Source organism: Centroberyx gerrardi, chromosome 13 (assembly GCF_048128805.1).
Source record: "Centroberyx gerrardi isolate f3 chromosome 13, fCenGer3.hap1.cur.20231027, whole genome shotgun sequence".
NCBI lineage: Eukaryota > Metazoa > Chordata > Actinopteri > Beryciformes > Berycidae > Centroberyx > Centroberyx gerrardi.
In genome coordinates, this window is record NC_136009.1 from 8,610,447 (window position 1) to 8,626,875 (window position 16,429).

Here is a 16,429-nt window from a genome sequence, read left to right on the forward strand (position 1 = left end):
CAATAGGCTACCTCACATATTACACTGATACATCATGCCTCTGTTTATTCTCAGTCAGCAGGCTGCCCCTTATAAAAAAAGAACTATAGTAATCCCATAATAAATGTTAGAAGAAGACTGCCAACATCATAGCGCAACTATAAACCGTGTATAATAATTACCCAATTTAATAACTAGAATATTGTTGGAATTGTACAGTAATGCCATAGGAAGTATTCAATACCATAATGAGGTCACTATAAACTCACTATTGAGTAGAACAGACACACTTCAAGTCCCTATAGAAATACCATAGAAATATGATAGTGATTTTGCGGAGATGTCATCATGATCCCCATTGGTATTCATACAATGAGTGATTCCTTGTCTTGAAGCCCTTTGTTCTGTTTTGTGATAATATTGCTTTTTATTATAGGCTATATTTAAAAAAGAAAAGAAAAACATAACCACAACTTTTTCCAAACAAGCATCGTCTCAGAATTTGGCATAAAGCCAGACTCATTAATAGTCTAAAACATCCATATGGATATGGTATAGCCTAATGGTTATGTCAGGAAGCGCACTCTCATACGCGCGCGCCGCACGCACGCACACACACACACACACACACACACACACACACCACACACACACACACACACACACACACACACACACACACACACACACACACACACAGTAATTAATTATCACAGTAATTACATACTGTATGAGATAAAACAACTTTTAGTCCCTATAGGAATACCATAGTGATTTTTAGTTAGAGCACGCACACCACAACCGCAACAATTTATATTGGATTTTTAGGAATGTAGTGGGCTAAGTGAAAAATAAACAGAGACAGTGGGCTAGAAAACCATCTACTCCAAAACAATGCAGCGAGCACCGAGTACCGTGACTGTGATTGATTACAGGCATCGCATTTAATCAATGCGAAGGCATGGTGTGCTTTGGGCTTTTCCATTATATAAACACTAGGTGGCGCCCACGGTCTTTTAAAAATATCCACCCAGGGGGAAAGAACATATAAATGGTTTGGATTGGGTAAACTATTTTCTGCTTATTCAGTGGGTTTGTTGTGTGCTTGGAAACTTACAAACGTTAGGTTTCACAATACATAGAAAAACGTCATATTTAATTTTATTAGTTATTTTTTAATGATCAGTGAGAATTTGTTGCATGTAGGCCTACAGCAATGACAGTGGAAAGAAAGCTTGAGAAAGCAGCGTCCAACCAGCTGCATGGGTTGAGCAGCGACTTTCTACTGGGAGAATCCATGATAGAAACCGCCCCCTCCCACTTTTGAGTGCCCCCGCTTCAGATGCATCTCAAAATACATAAAGCCTCCATGTTGCACAGGGCATGCAGGACCCGTAGCTATGAACAATTCGCCTGAAAAGTGTTTACTTTAACGTTGTACAACTTGCGTTTGTTCTGCGTTGTTGGTTTATACTGCGATTTTGGACACGAACCATTCTCGGACGGGCTTCCTAATCTTTTCAACGTTGTTCCAGGCACGGCGTCACATTTTGGTGGATTGGAGCTTTATATAGCTAACCTGCTAACCAAGCTGCTGGCTAGCTAACTTGAGCTAGTTAGCCATTCAGCGTTGGGTGTTGTTGTTTTTTTTACCACACAAGCTGTCCTTGTTGCCAAAAAATATTTGTTTGCAGATCTTGACAAGCGGTGGCATTTTACGTGAAGCCCTAAATGACAGCCCCTAACTGGCCTCCATTCTCCAACGTGCTAGCTGGCTGGCTACCACCACTGCCACAACACCTCGCCTCGGACGTTAGCCTGGCTTTGTGGGCTAGCTGGTCATCCTCATCTTAGACAGCTAGCTGCCGTTAGCTCGCCAACGAAGCAAGCTCTCTAGTAGGAATAAACATTCGGGGAACAGAGCAGGAATAACCATCCGCCTAAATGGACCACATGTCCATAATAACCCAAGTTTCCAATCCCAAAGAGGAGGAAATAATATCCTTTAACCAGGAAAAAGGTAAGGAAAAAGTCGAATAACAGTCAGCTAATGTTAGCTAGCCTGCTATCTACTTTCTCGACTAACGTTAGCCTTTAGCTCGCGCTTGCTAGCTAATGACACTGGTTGCCTGTGTGGGATGGTCGCAGTAGGGCCTTCTTAGGAAATAGCCAGTTAACTACATGCTAGTAAGTAACTAGTTTATTCGAGGGGGCTTGCCTTGAATACTAAATCGGCTCCTTCGCTGCGTGTTTAACGGTAAGTGTGCTCTATCGTCAAAACGTAGCGTTAAGCTATCCGTCTAACGTCAGGTCTTATCCCACTAGCATGGGAATTACTCTGTTGTCAACCAGTAGTTGTGCATGATAAGCCTGTTGTCTTCCAAATGTTTCTACTTTTTCAGTTTAAAGCTTGTGTAGGCTACATAATTCGACGATATGATTTGACATATGATGCACTATATGAATCATGACTAGAAGTAGCAGGAAGTTTTCTGTTGGACAGTGGTCAGCTCTCAGGGGGAGCCAGAAGTTCTGGAGGACAGAACCAATATGCAGGGAAAGGAAAACTGCATGTGTTGAAGGACATACAGTATATATGTACAGTGGCTTGTCATCATTGCATTCTCCTGTAGACATGGGGCTTTTGTTTTGGCTATAGATACTTCACTACTGTGATCTCTGCTGACATTAAGTTTACACAGTTTGTGTACAATGTTGATGTCAAATGTGCTGTAAATAGCAAAGTTGCTTTGCCACAGATTAAGGCTCTATGTGAACTGTTTTCTTGCCTTAATGTATGTCACATTTGACTTCATTATCAGCTGTTGTAAAGTTTTAGTTTTAATGCAAGTATAATGTGATTCATGACTCTTGATTTGATTTTTAGATACTAAATTATCAGCCAGGTTGTGGTGTTTCTGGAGCAGGTAGGGTGTAAGTGTACCCCCTTCAGTTGGATGGCCTAACCACTAGGCCATCCTGCCATCCTGCCACCCCAATGAAATGAAAAGCCTATACTCTTGATTTGAAAGGCCATCTCACAACCCAGAGTTAAATAGTGAACAATTTACAGCTGGACAGACTTATGCATGGACTTATATAGGGGTCTTTCAAGATAGAAACAGCTCCATGTGCATTTGATCAGATTTATTTTCACTTACCTCTGTCATAGCTCTTTTATTTCCTACTCCAATCACATTGTAGCATGATCTACAGTGGAAGTCAAGCCTCTCCTCGAAGTCCATGGCTGTCCATTCATGCCCCTAGCTCTGGCTGCTGTGACTGGGTTTCCGGGTCATCCAGACCCAGGGGATGTGTATCGGTATCACATCTCAAGCTACACTTGACAGACCATTAGTAATGTGAGAACCTAAGTCTTTCAACCAGGACAATGAGTTCTCCTCTGAGGGGAACAAGGTATCCCTCTGCCGTAACTTCTATGGATTCTCTGTGACATGAATGTATGTGGGTATCATGGGAGAATTTCATTACTCGTAGGGTATGTCACTTGAACCATGCAATATGAATGTTTGGCATTAATAATAATACAGATGGACACTGCTGTGACACACAGTTCACACACAGCTCGTTTTTATGTTTGTGTAAATGTCAACACAGCACATGCCAGTTGTTATCTGCCTGTCCGTTCATTCTCCTTTGTCTTTTGATTAGTTGATGTTGCCTTGTTGCACATCAAGGGTAGCTAGTAATGTGTAATCTGTAGTCTGAAAGATAACGTTTTTTTTTTTTTCAGCAGGGTAGGATTCTCTTTTTTTGTTCTTATGGTCTTGTGTGCAATGTACAAATCATTATTTAGTGCTAGGAAGTCGTTTTGTAAGCGTTGGGAGTAGCTGCTGTTTCTTTTGCCTCGCCATGAACTCCAACAGGAACCATGGAAGGTCATTTACGGTCATGGAGTCACTTGTGAGTCTTGTAGCGTCTGACCACCAATTCCACTCATTCCTTGCAGTGACTTGATAGATGGTCCTCTCCTAATCATTAGGAAGACAAGAAGGAGTGGAACCGGTGATGGCATGTCTACACTGGAAGTCACACAGTTCCAGTACTGTAGGGCTTCAGTTGATGCCTTTTTATAATCAGGAAAAACTCACTCTACTTAACCTGCTAGGTGTAGAGTGGACACTGGTCATTTAATAGATCGATTAGGCCAGCAAGTCATGTTTTAGTAGCGGGGAAAAAATGTTTTGTATTGTTTCCCTTGAGGCCAGGATTTGTTGTGTACTGCTAGTTAAGGATATAGGTCTAATAACTGTCATCTAGCCTAAGTATCATTGGATGAACATGTTTCTTTGCTGTAATCCTGTTAACTACTTTGCACAGCTCAGTCACAGATAAATAGGCCTACTTGAGAAATCGTGTTGACAGCAAACTGAATTGCTCTGTGGTAATGTTAGCGTTAGTCTTATCTAAATTTGTTTACAAACAGGAGACGTATGTAGTTCCTCCCACACAGACACTCAGAGTTTGAGAACAGTTCATTGCATTTGGTTGCTGCATGAAGAGCGCACCTAATGTGGGGCTCGGGTAGTTGTCGTATGGACTCACTTGAGTTGGAGGACGAAGCCTGATGTTGTTGTTTGTTTCTGAACCCTTCCCTCTTCCATTTTCTCTTAGAATGAGTCATACAGACTTCTTCCCTTGGGGCCAAGTCAAACATTACCGTGATTACAAGAATTGTATGGCCATGTCTTTCCTTCAATTTGTGCTGGATGTTTGGAAGCAGCAAGGTGGAGTCTGAGGGACTTAGTCATGGGCTATAGTGTGAACAGACCTTTGATAAGATCCCATGAATGTTTTTGTATTTAATAGGTTGTGGTAGCTCTGTCCAGTCACTGTCACAGGCTAGATAAGCATGATTCCGATCCTTATGTCCAGACTGTAATATACAGTCAGCCTATAATGGGAAAGTCCCTGATCTCTTTTACCATGTAGCCCATCTCAACAGCTGCCTGTGGGGAATTTAACAGGTAGTCTACCATTGCTTGAACAGGCTCCAAATTGTCTGGACAGAAATTGACCACCTTTGCCCTCAGTGTTCCTCTACTGGCTGTCTTACAACATGTGTCTGCCTTTCACACTGTTTCGGCTGCCAGGCAGCAGCCTAAATATAGACCCACTGCCCTGTTGGCCAGGGCACCATTGACCTCGTGGCCGAGGATAACTACTTGCAAAGACGACGGTTGTCATCTTCTTCTTGCAGACTAACTAGGGTAAAGTTAGGAGAAAAACCTCAAACTCTTGAAAAGGAGATAGTTGGAGCAGTGGTATTACTGGGATCATTATATATGGTTGTTTTTTATTTTATTTATATTTTTAGGAGGCTCCTCTATAGGATTTCAGCTATTTAAAGCAGCTACTCCACTCACAGAGTGGTTGGCTAGGACCTTAATTTTGTCAGTGACTTGAATGGGCTCCTCTTACATGATCCCTTTACTCTTATGACGATTACTCCTCCATCGTAGTAAAACTCAAGAACCTTTCTGAAGAGTAGTTTATGTGAAGTAGTGTGTATCATTGTGGTGGCTTGGTTTAAAGACTTTCACTGTAATTTGAATCAGACAGCTTTCAATTGTTCTATTCCAGCCATATAAATCCTTTGGAATATATGATGTCCCTCTGCCACTTGTTTCTATTAAATCAGTGATTTACTAACTTATGTGATGTTGTTGGAAAATACGTTTTTTTTCTTTATACATGTACAGTAGGCTAATTGTAAGCTAGGTGTGCAGGTAGGCCGTGTTCCTGATCACTTCCCTGAACATCTTAACTTTTACTACTTCCGATAATGACATCCTAAACATTGGGCCCATTCAAAGCAAGCAAAGTTATATCAGGTCATGCAACTTGTCATTGTACGCTCATTGTACAACTTAAGTCCCTCCCATGGATTTCACAATAGGAAGGTTTGAAATTGCACAGCTTGATGCACAGCACTACTTGCAGTAGGGAGTGTGGGAGTGATGAGGCTTCCTGCTGTGCTAGGCTAACCCATAGCCAAAGCTGCACAAGACCAGCTTGTGTGGAAGAGGAGTGAATCCCAACTCTTACACAGGCACACAATTATACGATGTGTCAACAACCACAAACCCACCCATGAGTCTTTGCCACAGCACACCGTCCTCTGCCAGAGAGAGGTGGGTGAGACTCTGGAATAACACATCCTGGTCAGACCCATGCTGTAGTTGTAACACCTACTCTGTAATGAGTTATAGTGTGTGTGTATTGACAGCCTGGTGCTGGATGTAGCTGACAGGCTTATGTCCAGGACCAAGAGGAGCAAGCACAGCAGACATTTTTCTCTGCCAAGATAATGGTTAATGTGTTTTGTTCATTTTTTGTTCATGAAACCTTGAAATATGTAACATTAGTTGTAAGAACGATGTGAATGCAAGAACTGGACGACTTCGACATGCAACTTTTTTCATTTAACAAAGAGATTACCCTCTTATTAGTGTAAGTAGAAGAATAAGTATATTGCAACTCTCCATCTACCCCAGGTGTGTGCTGTGTTTGAGTCCCAGTCCTGCTGTGTGCATGAGTCAGTAGTCCTGGGTGAATCTGAGGGTCTTTGTGCAGGAATCAATACAGCAGCCGGGTGTAGTGGTGAGTCATAGGAAGCTGACAACTGCCTCACTGTCCTAGTTTTACAGTAATACAGAGCTGAAATGACAAGATGATGTCCGGTTTAATAAAAGGAAGTTGCGTAGCGCTGGTTAGGCTATTTTTAGACTTAAGCCAAGCTTACTATGGCAAATATGATCTTCCTGTAGTGTTGCCCGCTGACAAAAGCAAGGACTTCAGAGAGGCAGGTTAATTTTGTTCATTTTCCTTTAGGGTTATTTCAGAATAGAATGCATTTTGTAATTTTCTATGCTCGTGCTATCTCCAAACAGATCTCTTTAATTCTATCCATTTATTGCTTTGGTACACGGCTGTTGTTGCAGTGTTACGTAAAGTTTGGTATTTTCCAATGGATTTGGTCAGATGGTGGTCTTTATACTGCGGAAACGTTTGGCAGCATCAGGAATTTCCTATGCTTCCTGTTTCATTCCTCTTCTCTGTTAGCACTTGCAGCATGCCCCTTTTTTGTTTTGGACACTAAGAAGTAGGAACAGGCTTTGACTAAGCATTTCTCATGCCATACGTACAAACTGAACTGAAGAACTGTGCCTGCTGTGCATTAAGCTATAGGTTGTCAATAATGCCCAGATCCAGTTTCAGTGTTCTTGTTTAATCGACTATTGTTTTGTGTGTTTTTTTTTTTGTTTTTTTTAAATGACCTTTGATAGTTCTTGAATGTTTTAATCTTGTTTCCTTATTGATGGATGCCTACTGTACTTGACAATGACAATATCTCTGCCTGTCTTGGAGTGAAGGAGCTTGTGCCACTGATTAGATAAAAATACCCAGCACAGCGTGCCCTAGCAAGAGAGGCAGTAATTAATTTGACTGGAAGCCAGTGATAGAGGGAAATGAGAGAGAGATTGGGGAGCGTGGAAAGCTTTTCATGTAGCCGCAACATGCCATTGCTCTGTCGGTGTCTGATACCTTTCCTGTGTTGAGTGTTCTTACCAGCTGTAGTAATAATCAGTATTTTCCTTACAAGATTAAACTAATCCATTTAAAATCAAATGCACAGTGATTTCACATTATACTTTGGCGTGACATGTAGGTTTGGCATGAAGCTCTCGGCCTTTGAGCCTCAAAATATGTAATGTAGGTATTTTGTGTTGGAGGATCACTTGTCAATACTGAATTGAAAGTAAGAATAATGTTGATGTTTATGGGATTGTTAAAGGTTTATTGTCTAACTGGTATATTGCTTTGCTTACTAGTTTGTTTTTATGGCAGGTCATTTGATGTGTATTTTCTTCAAGCACAGCTTTTCCCCATGACAAATGTCAGGAGGGTGTTTGTTCAGGGTCAGGAGTACAAAGTAGTACAATATCAAGGTGCCTAAAGAGATGACATAATGCGTTGGTGTTTGCTCTTTGCTGGACTTCAGTTGCGAAGGCGTCCTGGTTTTGTGTGCTGAGGGGTTGAGCAAGGGGGAGGTATGGGTGGGCTGTGTCTCTCGCTGCAGGGGAGGGAGAGGAATGCAGCCTTGTATAGGCTTGGCGGGGTCCGAAGGCCTCCCACCTCCCCCTCCCCTCGCCTCATGTACATGTCCAGGCTGCTTCACTCACTCACCTGCCAACTGAAACATGGGAGGGAAACGTAAGCAAGCCTTCAAAATGGAGGCCCCTAGACCAATCAAGTGACAGGAGCGGTGGCAGGGCAAAAGGAGGAGGGAGGAGCGAGCGTGCAGCTTCCAACTTGTCACTATTAATAAAAGCTCAGTGTCTGATTTAGGCCCTGCACCGTAGTCCTGGAATGAGAGGGGATTTGCAATCAGGGCAGAGCGCTCTCTGAACTGTCGCTATGTGTGACTGATGATGTCACCCGGCCAGCCAAGTTATTTTCTGATCAGTGGCTCCGTCAGGCCTCAACAAAACCAACACTAATGTCATTTGATTGAATTGTCGAGGTCTTACCTATTGTTGTGATTAAATGTAGCCTGCGCTGTTACGGTCACTCATGAGAATTGTAATGTGCACGACAGCTTAGTCCGCTTCCCAGTTTGTGTTGTCCAGACAGCAGTCACAGTTCAGTATGCAAAACCCCAAACTGATAAAGAGCACTTTGACGCTCTCCAGCTTCAGCATGCTCCATTTCTGTGGCGGAAGAGTTTTGCTTTGCATATCCACTTATCCACCCTCCATCCTCCCACCCCCTCTGTTGTTTTGACAGCGTCACAGTCGAACAGCAGCCTAAAGAAGCAGAGGAGCCGGAGCATCTTTAGCACATTCTTCTGCTGCTTCCGCAACTACAATGTGGAGCCACCAGCCACCAACACCAACACCAGCTCCCTGCCTCCACCTGTCGAGGAGAACGGAACGCCTCCCAAGGTGAGCTGCTGCTCCACTGAACACACGCACATACACAGAGGAAGCTTTGTCGATCAGCCCACACCTGGAGATAGCACAACACAATAGACGAAACTGCACAACATTGACTTTTCAAAAAACTGTTAAGCAAATTGTTGTAAGTTACAAATCCACAAGAAATGCTGTCAGTGTTTGACTTAGGATCATGAAAGTCCAGGATTAGTACTCTGTGGATGTTTTGAATTGTGGTTTCATCTGTTCCAAATTGTCCGTTTGTATGAATAGTGTTTTCTCTTTTTTTTTTTTTTTTTTTTTTCTCGTCGTGGACCCCCTGTGTCTATCTCTCTTGTGTCGTAGTGTGACCAGGTCGAGGTCATCCCTGTCCCTAGTGTATGTATCCCCTTTTTTCTTTTTCCTTTGCATGCAGGCTGAGTGGGTTGGTGCTGGCACATCCTGTCTGTGTGGGCTCCAGCGCTCCTCAGAGTGCTTTAGCTCTGCTACCGTACTGCGGCTCATTTTCAGCCGATGGTAGCGCTGGCTGTGTGGAAGGCGTATATGCACTTTGGGTTTAAATGGTGCCTCAATGCCTGACCTGCATGAGTGACACTTGGTGGTTTGTATGGTTTTAAAAATACTGTGGCACTAACAGTCTAACAAGTCTAGTGTAAAACTATTTATATTCTTTACCTCAGATGCTTCCATGCGAAAAGTAAAACCAATTTACCTGCCGATCCTTGCCATTGCTTAAAGGACAGTACCAGCGTGATTTGAGTTTTTGTTCATTTTTAACATTTTCCAGCCCGTTAATGTTGATTGTGACAGTTTTTACATGCATGTGCCACGATTGAAGATATTTTTAAATACCTCTCAGGCTCATTCACTCCCATTCAATTCCAAATGGCATAGAAAACAACTCTGGAGACTTGTAATTCAGTTGGTAAAGGTAATCCACAAGAACATCAACAAGAAGCCAACAATCGCCTTTTGCAAAGTTGCATCAGAACGCTAATATCAAAAACTTTAACTTCACCATGTCATATTAATGTGTCGCACCACGACAGCCGAGATAAGACAGCAGTGGGTGTCTTACTTCCACTTTCTGCTTCTCTAATTTCTGTCGTGGTCTGCGGTTCTCTGCGGTTACTTTAGGACCCGCCTTCTGTCAATCACAACCCATTCAAGCCAACAGACAAACCAAAGCAAGCCAGCTATAGTCTGCAAAATTTAACGGAAATAAAAGCTTGATTTTACACAATTACGGCTTAAAATTGGCACCCTATTTTTTTTTACTGGGAGTACCTCGTAATATTTACATACCGTTTATTTTAAAATATTTACTTCGAAAAACAACTAAGATGAGGGAAACATAGCAGATATCTCATAATAATAATCTACAGTGACAATCAAACTGGAATTGTCCTTTAAGGAAAATGTTAATTTAAATTGAAGCTCTGTTCAGTGAGAGTTAAACCCCATTGTGCTTCCTAATCTTTGAGTCTGCCCTCTCAATAAGGGTTGGAACTAATTGATCCCATTACTCAAGTAAGGAATTAGATGTGAGCTGGTTATCTAGTGAGCCTTGAGCCAACACAGCGGTCAAATCACACATCGGTATCAAGCTCGACTCCTCAGATCCATTAAATGTGAATGGATTTTTAACACAGCACTGCTCCTTGCACTAAGGTTAAACTTGACTCCCACATTACCAGTAACAGCAATCTAACAAGTGAGGTTGAAATCTATTGGCATTTTCAACCTGTTATTGCTAAACTTTGAGTGATTTCCATGAAACTGGGACTGTTTGCAGCAGCAGCTAACCTTTGCATGGCCTCTGTCTGTGAGAATGTGTGAAAATGGTTTATTTAATCTCCACAGATTAGACAAAAATCTGAGGGGATTAAAGGTGGCATAACATTTTCTGGGTTAGTGTGCAGTAGCAGGGGAACGTCCTGCCCGGTGAAGGGGCTTCCTGTTAAGACAGAAGGCCTGATATAGAGGCTATGGATCCATTAAACACATCGTACACTGACATGGCTTTCTCAGCTCTATCATCCTCCATGAAAACAACCCTTCTTAACATGGTGTTGGCTTCTCTGCTCAGCCTCGCACATTAATTTAATCTCTCTCTCTCTCTCTCTCTCTCTCTCTCTCTCTCTCTCTCTCTCTCTCTCTCTCTCTCTCTCTCTCTCTCTCTCTCTCCAGTATATTCTCTCTCTCGCTCTCTCTCTCGCTCTCTCTCTCTCTCTCTCTCGCTCTCCAGTATATTCTCTCTCTCTCTCTCTCTCTCTCTCTCTCTCTCTCTCTCTCTCTCTCTCTCTCTCTCTCTCTCTCTCTCTCTCTCTCTCTCTCTCCAGTATATACACTCTCTCTCTCTCTCCAGTATATACACTCTCTCTCAGTGCATCTGACATTATATGCTCTGTCTCCCCCACAGCCTCCAGCCAAATACCTCCTACCAGAGATGAACATATCTGACTATGGCAAGAAATGTGTTGTGATCGACTTGGATGAAACCCTCGTCCACAGCTCATTCAAGGTAAAGAGAGGCTAAAGCTGTCCTGACAAACTGAGGTGGACTGCTAATGTTCTGCACAGTTGCACAATCATCAACTGTTTGGTTACTGTGAGCTGGCTAAGGCTCTCTGTGTTAAACGATACAGTCACCAGTTTATTTTACCATCTAAATATTTGCTCTCGAAGAGTTCAATTTGTAGATTAAAAAAAACTATTAAATCTTTCATTGCCCAGTGTAACTGAAAACATAAGTGTATTTTACTTTGGCGTTTACATTGCATCATTGCAAATATAAACAAGCATATGAAAGCCTCAAACGATGTGTAATATAAATTTCTGACTATCAGTCTTTATATCAAAAGCTCAGCCAATAACTTTCAGAAAGCAAAAACTATTTAAAATCCATTAGATCACTATGTCAACAAAGTCAGTAAAGGAGCAGGTGGTGGTGCATGTGCTTCAACAAGGGCGGGGGCAATGCTACAATCCTGATTGGGCCTTTAAAAAGAGCAAGATGGTAATAGGAATGACCTGGGCCTAGCTGACGTTGGCAGCCACCTGCAGTTGATACAATTTCCCCTATAGCTTCAACAAACATTGCTGATGTTTGCATGTAGGAAGTCGTCTGAACGGCAGTAACAGTGACCTAGGGTGGCTGTTGCTGTTATAATCCAGTGTCTCTTAGTCCTCCCCCCGCCCCTCCTCCTGTTTATCCTCCGCCCCTTTCTACTCCACCTCATCCTCCGCCCTCCGTCCAGTTCCTGTCTGAGGACTGCCATCTTGTTGTCTAGTGTGTTAGATTACTAGAAAGGTTGAGCAAGGAAGGAGGACAAGGAGGAGGGATTTGTTTTGGCGGAAAAGAGACAGATTATTTTCTTTTCCCTGCCCGAGATTGACACTCTGTGGAGCGCCGAGTACCAGTGGTGCTAGCAGGACCTCTGTTGTTCAGTTGTGGTACTACACCAACACTCGGAGTGACACACTGATCTTGTGTTTTGTTTCTCCTCACAGCCCATCAGCAATGCTGATTTCATAGTTCCGGTGGAGATCGATGGTACCGTTCACCAGGTATTGTACACAGAATACGTTTTGGGTGAAGTCAATATTTTCAATAGGGGCAACAGTGCGACCTCGTTCCTGTGAGATGATCCTCAAGAGAACGGCTGTGACCCTGTTCAAGTAATCCAGGATAGGCTGTGTGTATCCTGGTTGGCCTATTCATGATTACTTGCACTGGGTGGCAGCCACTGGGCCTGTGAGGGGGATGGAGAGGAAGGCATCTGATCTGAGTGACAATGATTTCTTTTAGAGGTGGGTGTCGCAGTGCTGAGGATTTGTGATAAAGCAAGAAAAAGCTTATTTTAAAAAAATGGGCTAGAGGGAGCCATTCAGGAACGACCCTAAAAAGCTACCTGGTCTTGTCCTTAACGTTATACTATCCTAATACTGCAGTAAAACCCATTCTGAAGGTTGTAGTAAGTGCTATTATATTGTGCTTCTTTCACAGTTTTTACTTTTGGTCTGTACTTGTCTGATGCTCATAATGTCTACACTGGTTACACCATGCCTCCTGTGTTTCTGGACTAAAATGTGTTGTGTTTCTTACAGGTGTATGTGCTAAAAAGACCCCACGTGGACGAGTTTCTTCAAAAGATGGGAGAGCTATTTGAATGTGTGCTCTTCACAGCTAGTCTTGCCAAGGTTTGTTCAGACCCTGACATGCTTTCTGCTCAGGCATTCACATTGGTTACAAGCCAGTGATGGTCATGGCTCTATGAATACCATTTTCTGTTTCCTTGTTACAGTCTGTCATTCTCTTCTCTTCTTGCTGTCCTAACTTGTCACACTTCCTCTGTTTCGGTGTGCATCTTTTCCTTTTGCATGTTAGCCAGTAATACATGGGTAAGTTCAATGAATTAGACAAGAGAAATAACCATGCTAAGGGCCTGATATTTCTGTAGTTCCAAGAATTCCTCATGTGAGTTGAAAGCTAGCTGTTAGCGGTGCTAGTTGTGATATAGAGTAGCTTTTCCTGAGGCATCTTCCCTTTTAGGTAAACAACAGTGAAGTCTAACTTGCTTTGCTTCCCTCAAGTAAATAGTGTAGTATTTAGTTTCTGCAAGCTGTTTTGATGGCACTGTAGTTGAGGCATATGACCAGAAAGTTGTGGTATTTGTCTTAACAACATTCAAACTGAGATATTGTGGATATGCAATGTAACATATTTCCCTGTGTGTGTGGCCTGGACAGTATGCTGACCCTGTGGCAGACCTGCTGGACCAGTGGGGGGTGTTTCGCGCCCGGCTCTTCCGAGAATCTTGTGTTTTTCACAGAGGGAACTATGTCAAAGACCTCAGCCGGCTGGGTCGAGAGCTCAACAACGTCATCATTGTTGACAATTCACCCGCCTCTTACATTTTCCACCCAGAAAATGCTGTGAGTTCCCTCAGCAATATCGGAGCCATTTGTACTGTGAGATCTAGGATGGATGGAATCCTTAATGTGTATAGAATGTGTCATTACTTCAAGGTCCCAATGATTGTTTTCAGCAAAGTTTGTAAAAGCTGTTTGCATGCTCGAGTATTGTGGTAATTTTTGTGACAAAGTCCTAAGTGTGCAGTGAGCAAGACTAACTGCAGGTCGTTCCCCCCCCCACCTCAGGTCCCAGTCCAGTCCTGGTTCGACGACATGAATGACACAGAGCTCCTGGACCTGCTGCCTTTCTTTGAGGGACTAAGCAAAGAGGACGAGGTCTACGGAGTCCTGCAGAATCTGAGAGGCAGGTAGCAGCACACACCGCAGCGCCACCTGTGCTCTCCACCCTCCTCCCCGTCGATCTCTGCCCCTCAACTACACCACATCTCTCAGACTCAGGCAGAACCTCCCACACGCGCCCCTCTTGCCTCTGCCCCAAGGGGGCGCCCTGGAGTCTCACTGTGGAAAACCTTCAAGCAGCCCCCCCACCCCCCTTTCTCTGCTCTGATCTCCTGGTGACTGGCTGCTTTCTGAGTGCCATCAGAAAAACACTCCATATCCCAGGAGCACTGTGTTTCACAAAAAACCACGCCGGACAGAAATAGCGAACAGAGCGTCGCAACGCGCTGCCGATATCGGAGATGAAAATGCAAAGAGGAACGAACTCTGGTCTTTATTTTCAAACCAACAGACAGAGTTTTACTATTCGGTGAAGTGCTTATTTTAAAACCAAAAAAACAAAAAACAAAAACAAACTTTTGTCTGAAACTTCTTTTGTGGTACAACACAAAAGTCTGAAAAGATTTTGTCCTTGTATTGTTGCTATGCAGGCAGTTTCTGGTAGTAGAAAGGACTGTGATTCTCTTTTCTTTTCTTACTGAATGAAGTGCCTTGTGTGAATGTCGTTTTTATGGGGAGATATTTTGTACATGGCATATTTCCAGAGTACTTCAATCTTTTCAAACACAATATGCTTTAACGTGGACACAGAGAGGTATCTTTATATAAAGGCTCAGTTTTATTTTAGCTGGTGTTTTTTTGATCATCAAACGCTGGGTAAATGTCTCCATTGTATTCTTTTTTTTTTTTTTTTCAATTTGCTTGTGCCATTATATAGATGTGACTTTGTTTCTTTTTTGCTGTCATTCATTATACATAGAAATAGCTTCTTATTTGTTTTAAGCAAAGGAATATGTTTGCAATTGTGGACATTAATTATGCCCCACCTGCAGGTAGTGCTTCGTATCTGTGATACAGTTTTGATCTTAAAACACAGATAAAATTGTGCCATTTATTTTCCTGCCCCCCTTTTATTATTTGCCAAATAGATACTTCATTTTTAGCAGACTCTATAACACGAGTTCAGCTAAAACTGTTAAACCATTAATAGTAAGTATAACAGTAGTTTTTATTCTTTTGGCAATTAGATGTCAAATTCAGTATGTTTTTAATGTTATCGGGTCCGACTTTGTTTGTGATCCTTATTGTTTTAGACGGCTAGTTTTTAGTCAGCATGAAAAGACTTTTATTTTGACACACTGATTAAGTGTTGCAGCTCCACCCATAGGGGGAGATCCTCCTCCAAAAGTCACTGTTGATTGTACACAGTTGCAAAGGTATCCCTTTCGTTGTTTCAAATGGTCTGGAATCTTACAGTAAATGGGTAGAGTGCCATGTTTTTTATTACTCTGAATTTTTTTTTTTTCATGAGGTTAGTCTCTTTAGGGAATATAGGATAGTAATGGTTTGAGTCTGGACAGTGTTGAAACCACACTGTTCTGCTCCCGAACTTTACACACGGCGATGACCTGGCCCAGTCCAGCCTAGTATAATACCAGTGGAGACGGCATATGTGGCGTTTACCTTCCCAGACTCTTCTAACTGCTCTTCACCTCAGTGCCTAAGTTGAGAGGAGCCACGCAAACCGAGTGCTGCAACGTTAGCTACCATGGCAATAACCTTTTTTGGGGGGAGATTCCATCCCGGGTGTTTGGTTTGGAGCCCAGAGTACTTCACCAGGCTGGCCATACAGGTTTGGTTGAATCTAGGGCTGGCCCGGTTATCACTGTTCAGGCTCTGCAGGTCGTTGGTGTTTATGAATGAGCCTTCAAATGTTCATTTTTCAAATTGTGGCAAAAAATGGTTATTCATATAAAATGCAGCCCTGTTTTAGTTATTTTAGAATCAAATTCAAATGAATTATTAGAATATAAATTTTTTTTATATTTTTTCAAGGTTAAAACAAAAGGCTTCAACACAATTTGAACTTTGCTTAAACCTAGCCTATTGTGTGTGTCTGGTCCATCAATAGCAGCCAAATAACATTATATTCTTAAGGAAAATTAACTATATTACCACAGCTAATTGGCTTTTGTTGTGTACCAGGTGGGTATTCAGACCCCGGCCCATCCAAACCCTCTCCAGATATTTGGGGCCAGCCCTAAACGAAACACTACTGGGCCACTGCAAAAGGACTGAAGAACCTCATCATGGCATCGATGCCTTACTGCCTG

The 16,429-nt window shown here is 42.6% G+C and overlaps 1 protein-coding gene across 2 annotated transcripts; it reads left to right on the forward strand.

Annotated features, from left to right (window-relative positions):
- The first annotated feature begins 1,349 nt into the window (after nt 1-1,349).
- LOC139915191 (CTD small phosphatase-like protein) lies at nt 1,350-16,130 on the forward strand. Of its 2 annotated transcripts, XM_071903707.2 has the most exons (8): nt 1,350-1,999; nt 8,791-8,948; nt 9,285-9,317; nt 11,362-11,463; nt 12,453-12,509; nt 13,050-13,142; nt 13,692-13,877; nt 14,103-16,130. In XM_071903707.2, the coding sequence occupies exons 1-8, from the start codon at nt 1,924-1,926 to the stop codon at nt 14,226-14,228; spliced, it is 831 nt and encodes a 276-aa protein (XP_071759808.1). In that variant the 5' UTR covers nt 1,350-1,923; the 3' UTR covers nt 14,229-16,130. The 2 variants fall into 2 exon arrangements, with proteins under 2 accessions (XP_071759808.1, XP_071759809.1); XM_071903708.2 differs by lacking the exon at nt 9,285-9,317.
- The last annotated feature ends 299 nt before the right edge of the window (nt 16,131-16,429 follow it).

What these genes read in the sequence shown, in the direction of transcription:
- LOC139915191 (XM_071903707.2), top strand. Translation starts at nt 1,924, where the DNA reads ATGGACCACATGTCCATAATAACCCAAGTTTCCAATCCCAAAGAGGAG. An exon ending in TCGTCCACAGCTCATTCAAG is followed by an intron (nt 11,464 to 12,452) that starts GTAAAGAGAGGC and finishes TTCTCCTCACAG; the next exon opens with CCCATCAGCAATGCTGATTT. An exon ending in TCACAGCTAGTCTTGCCAAG is followed by an intron (nt 13,143 to 13,691) that starts GTTTGTTCAGAC and finishes TGGCCTGGACAG; the next exon opens with TATGCTGACCCTGTGGCAGA.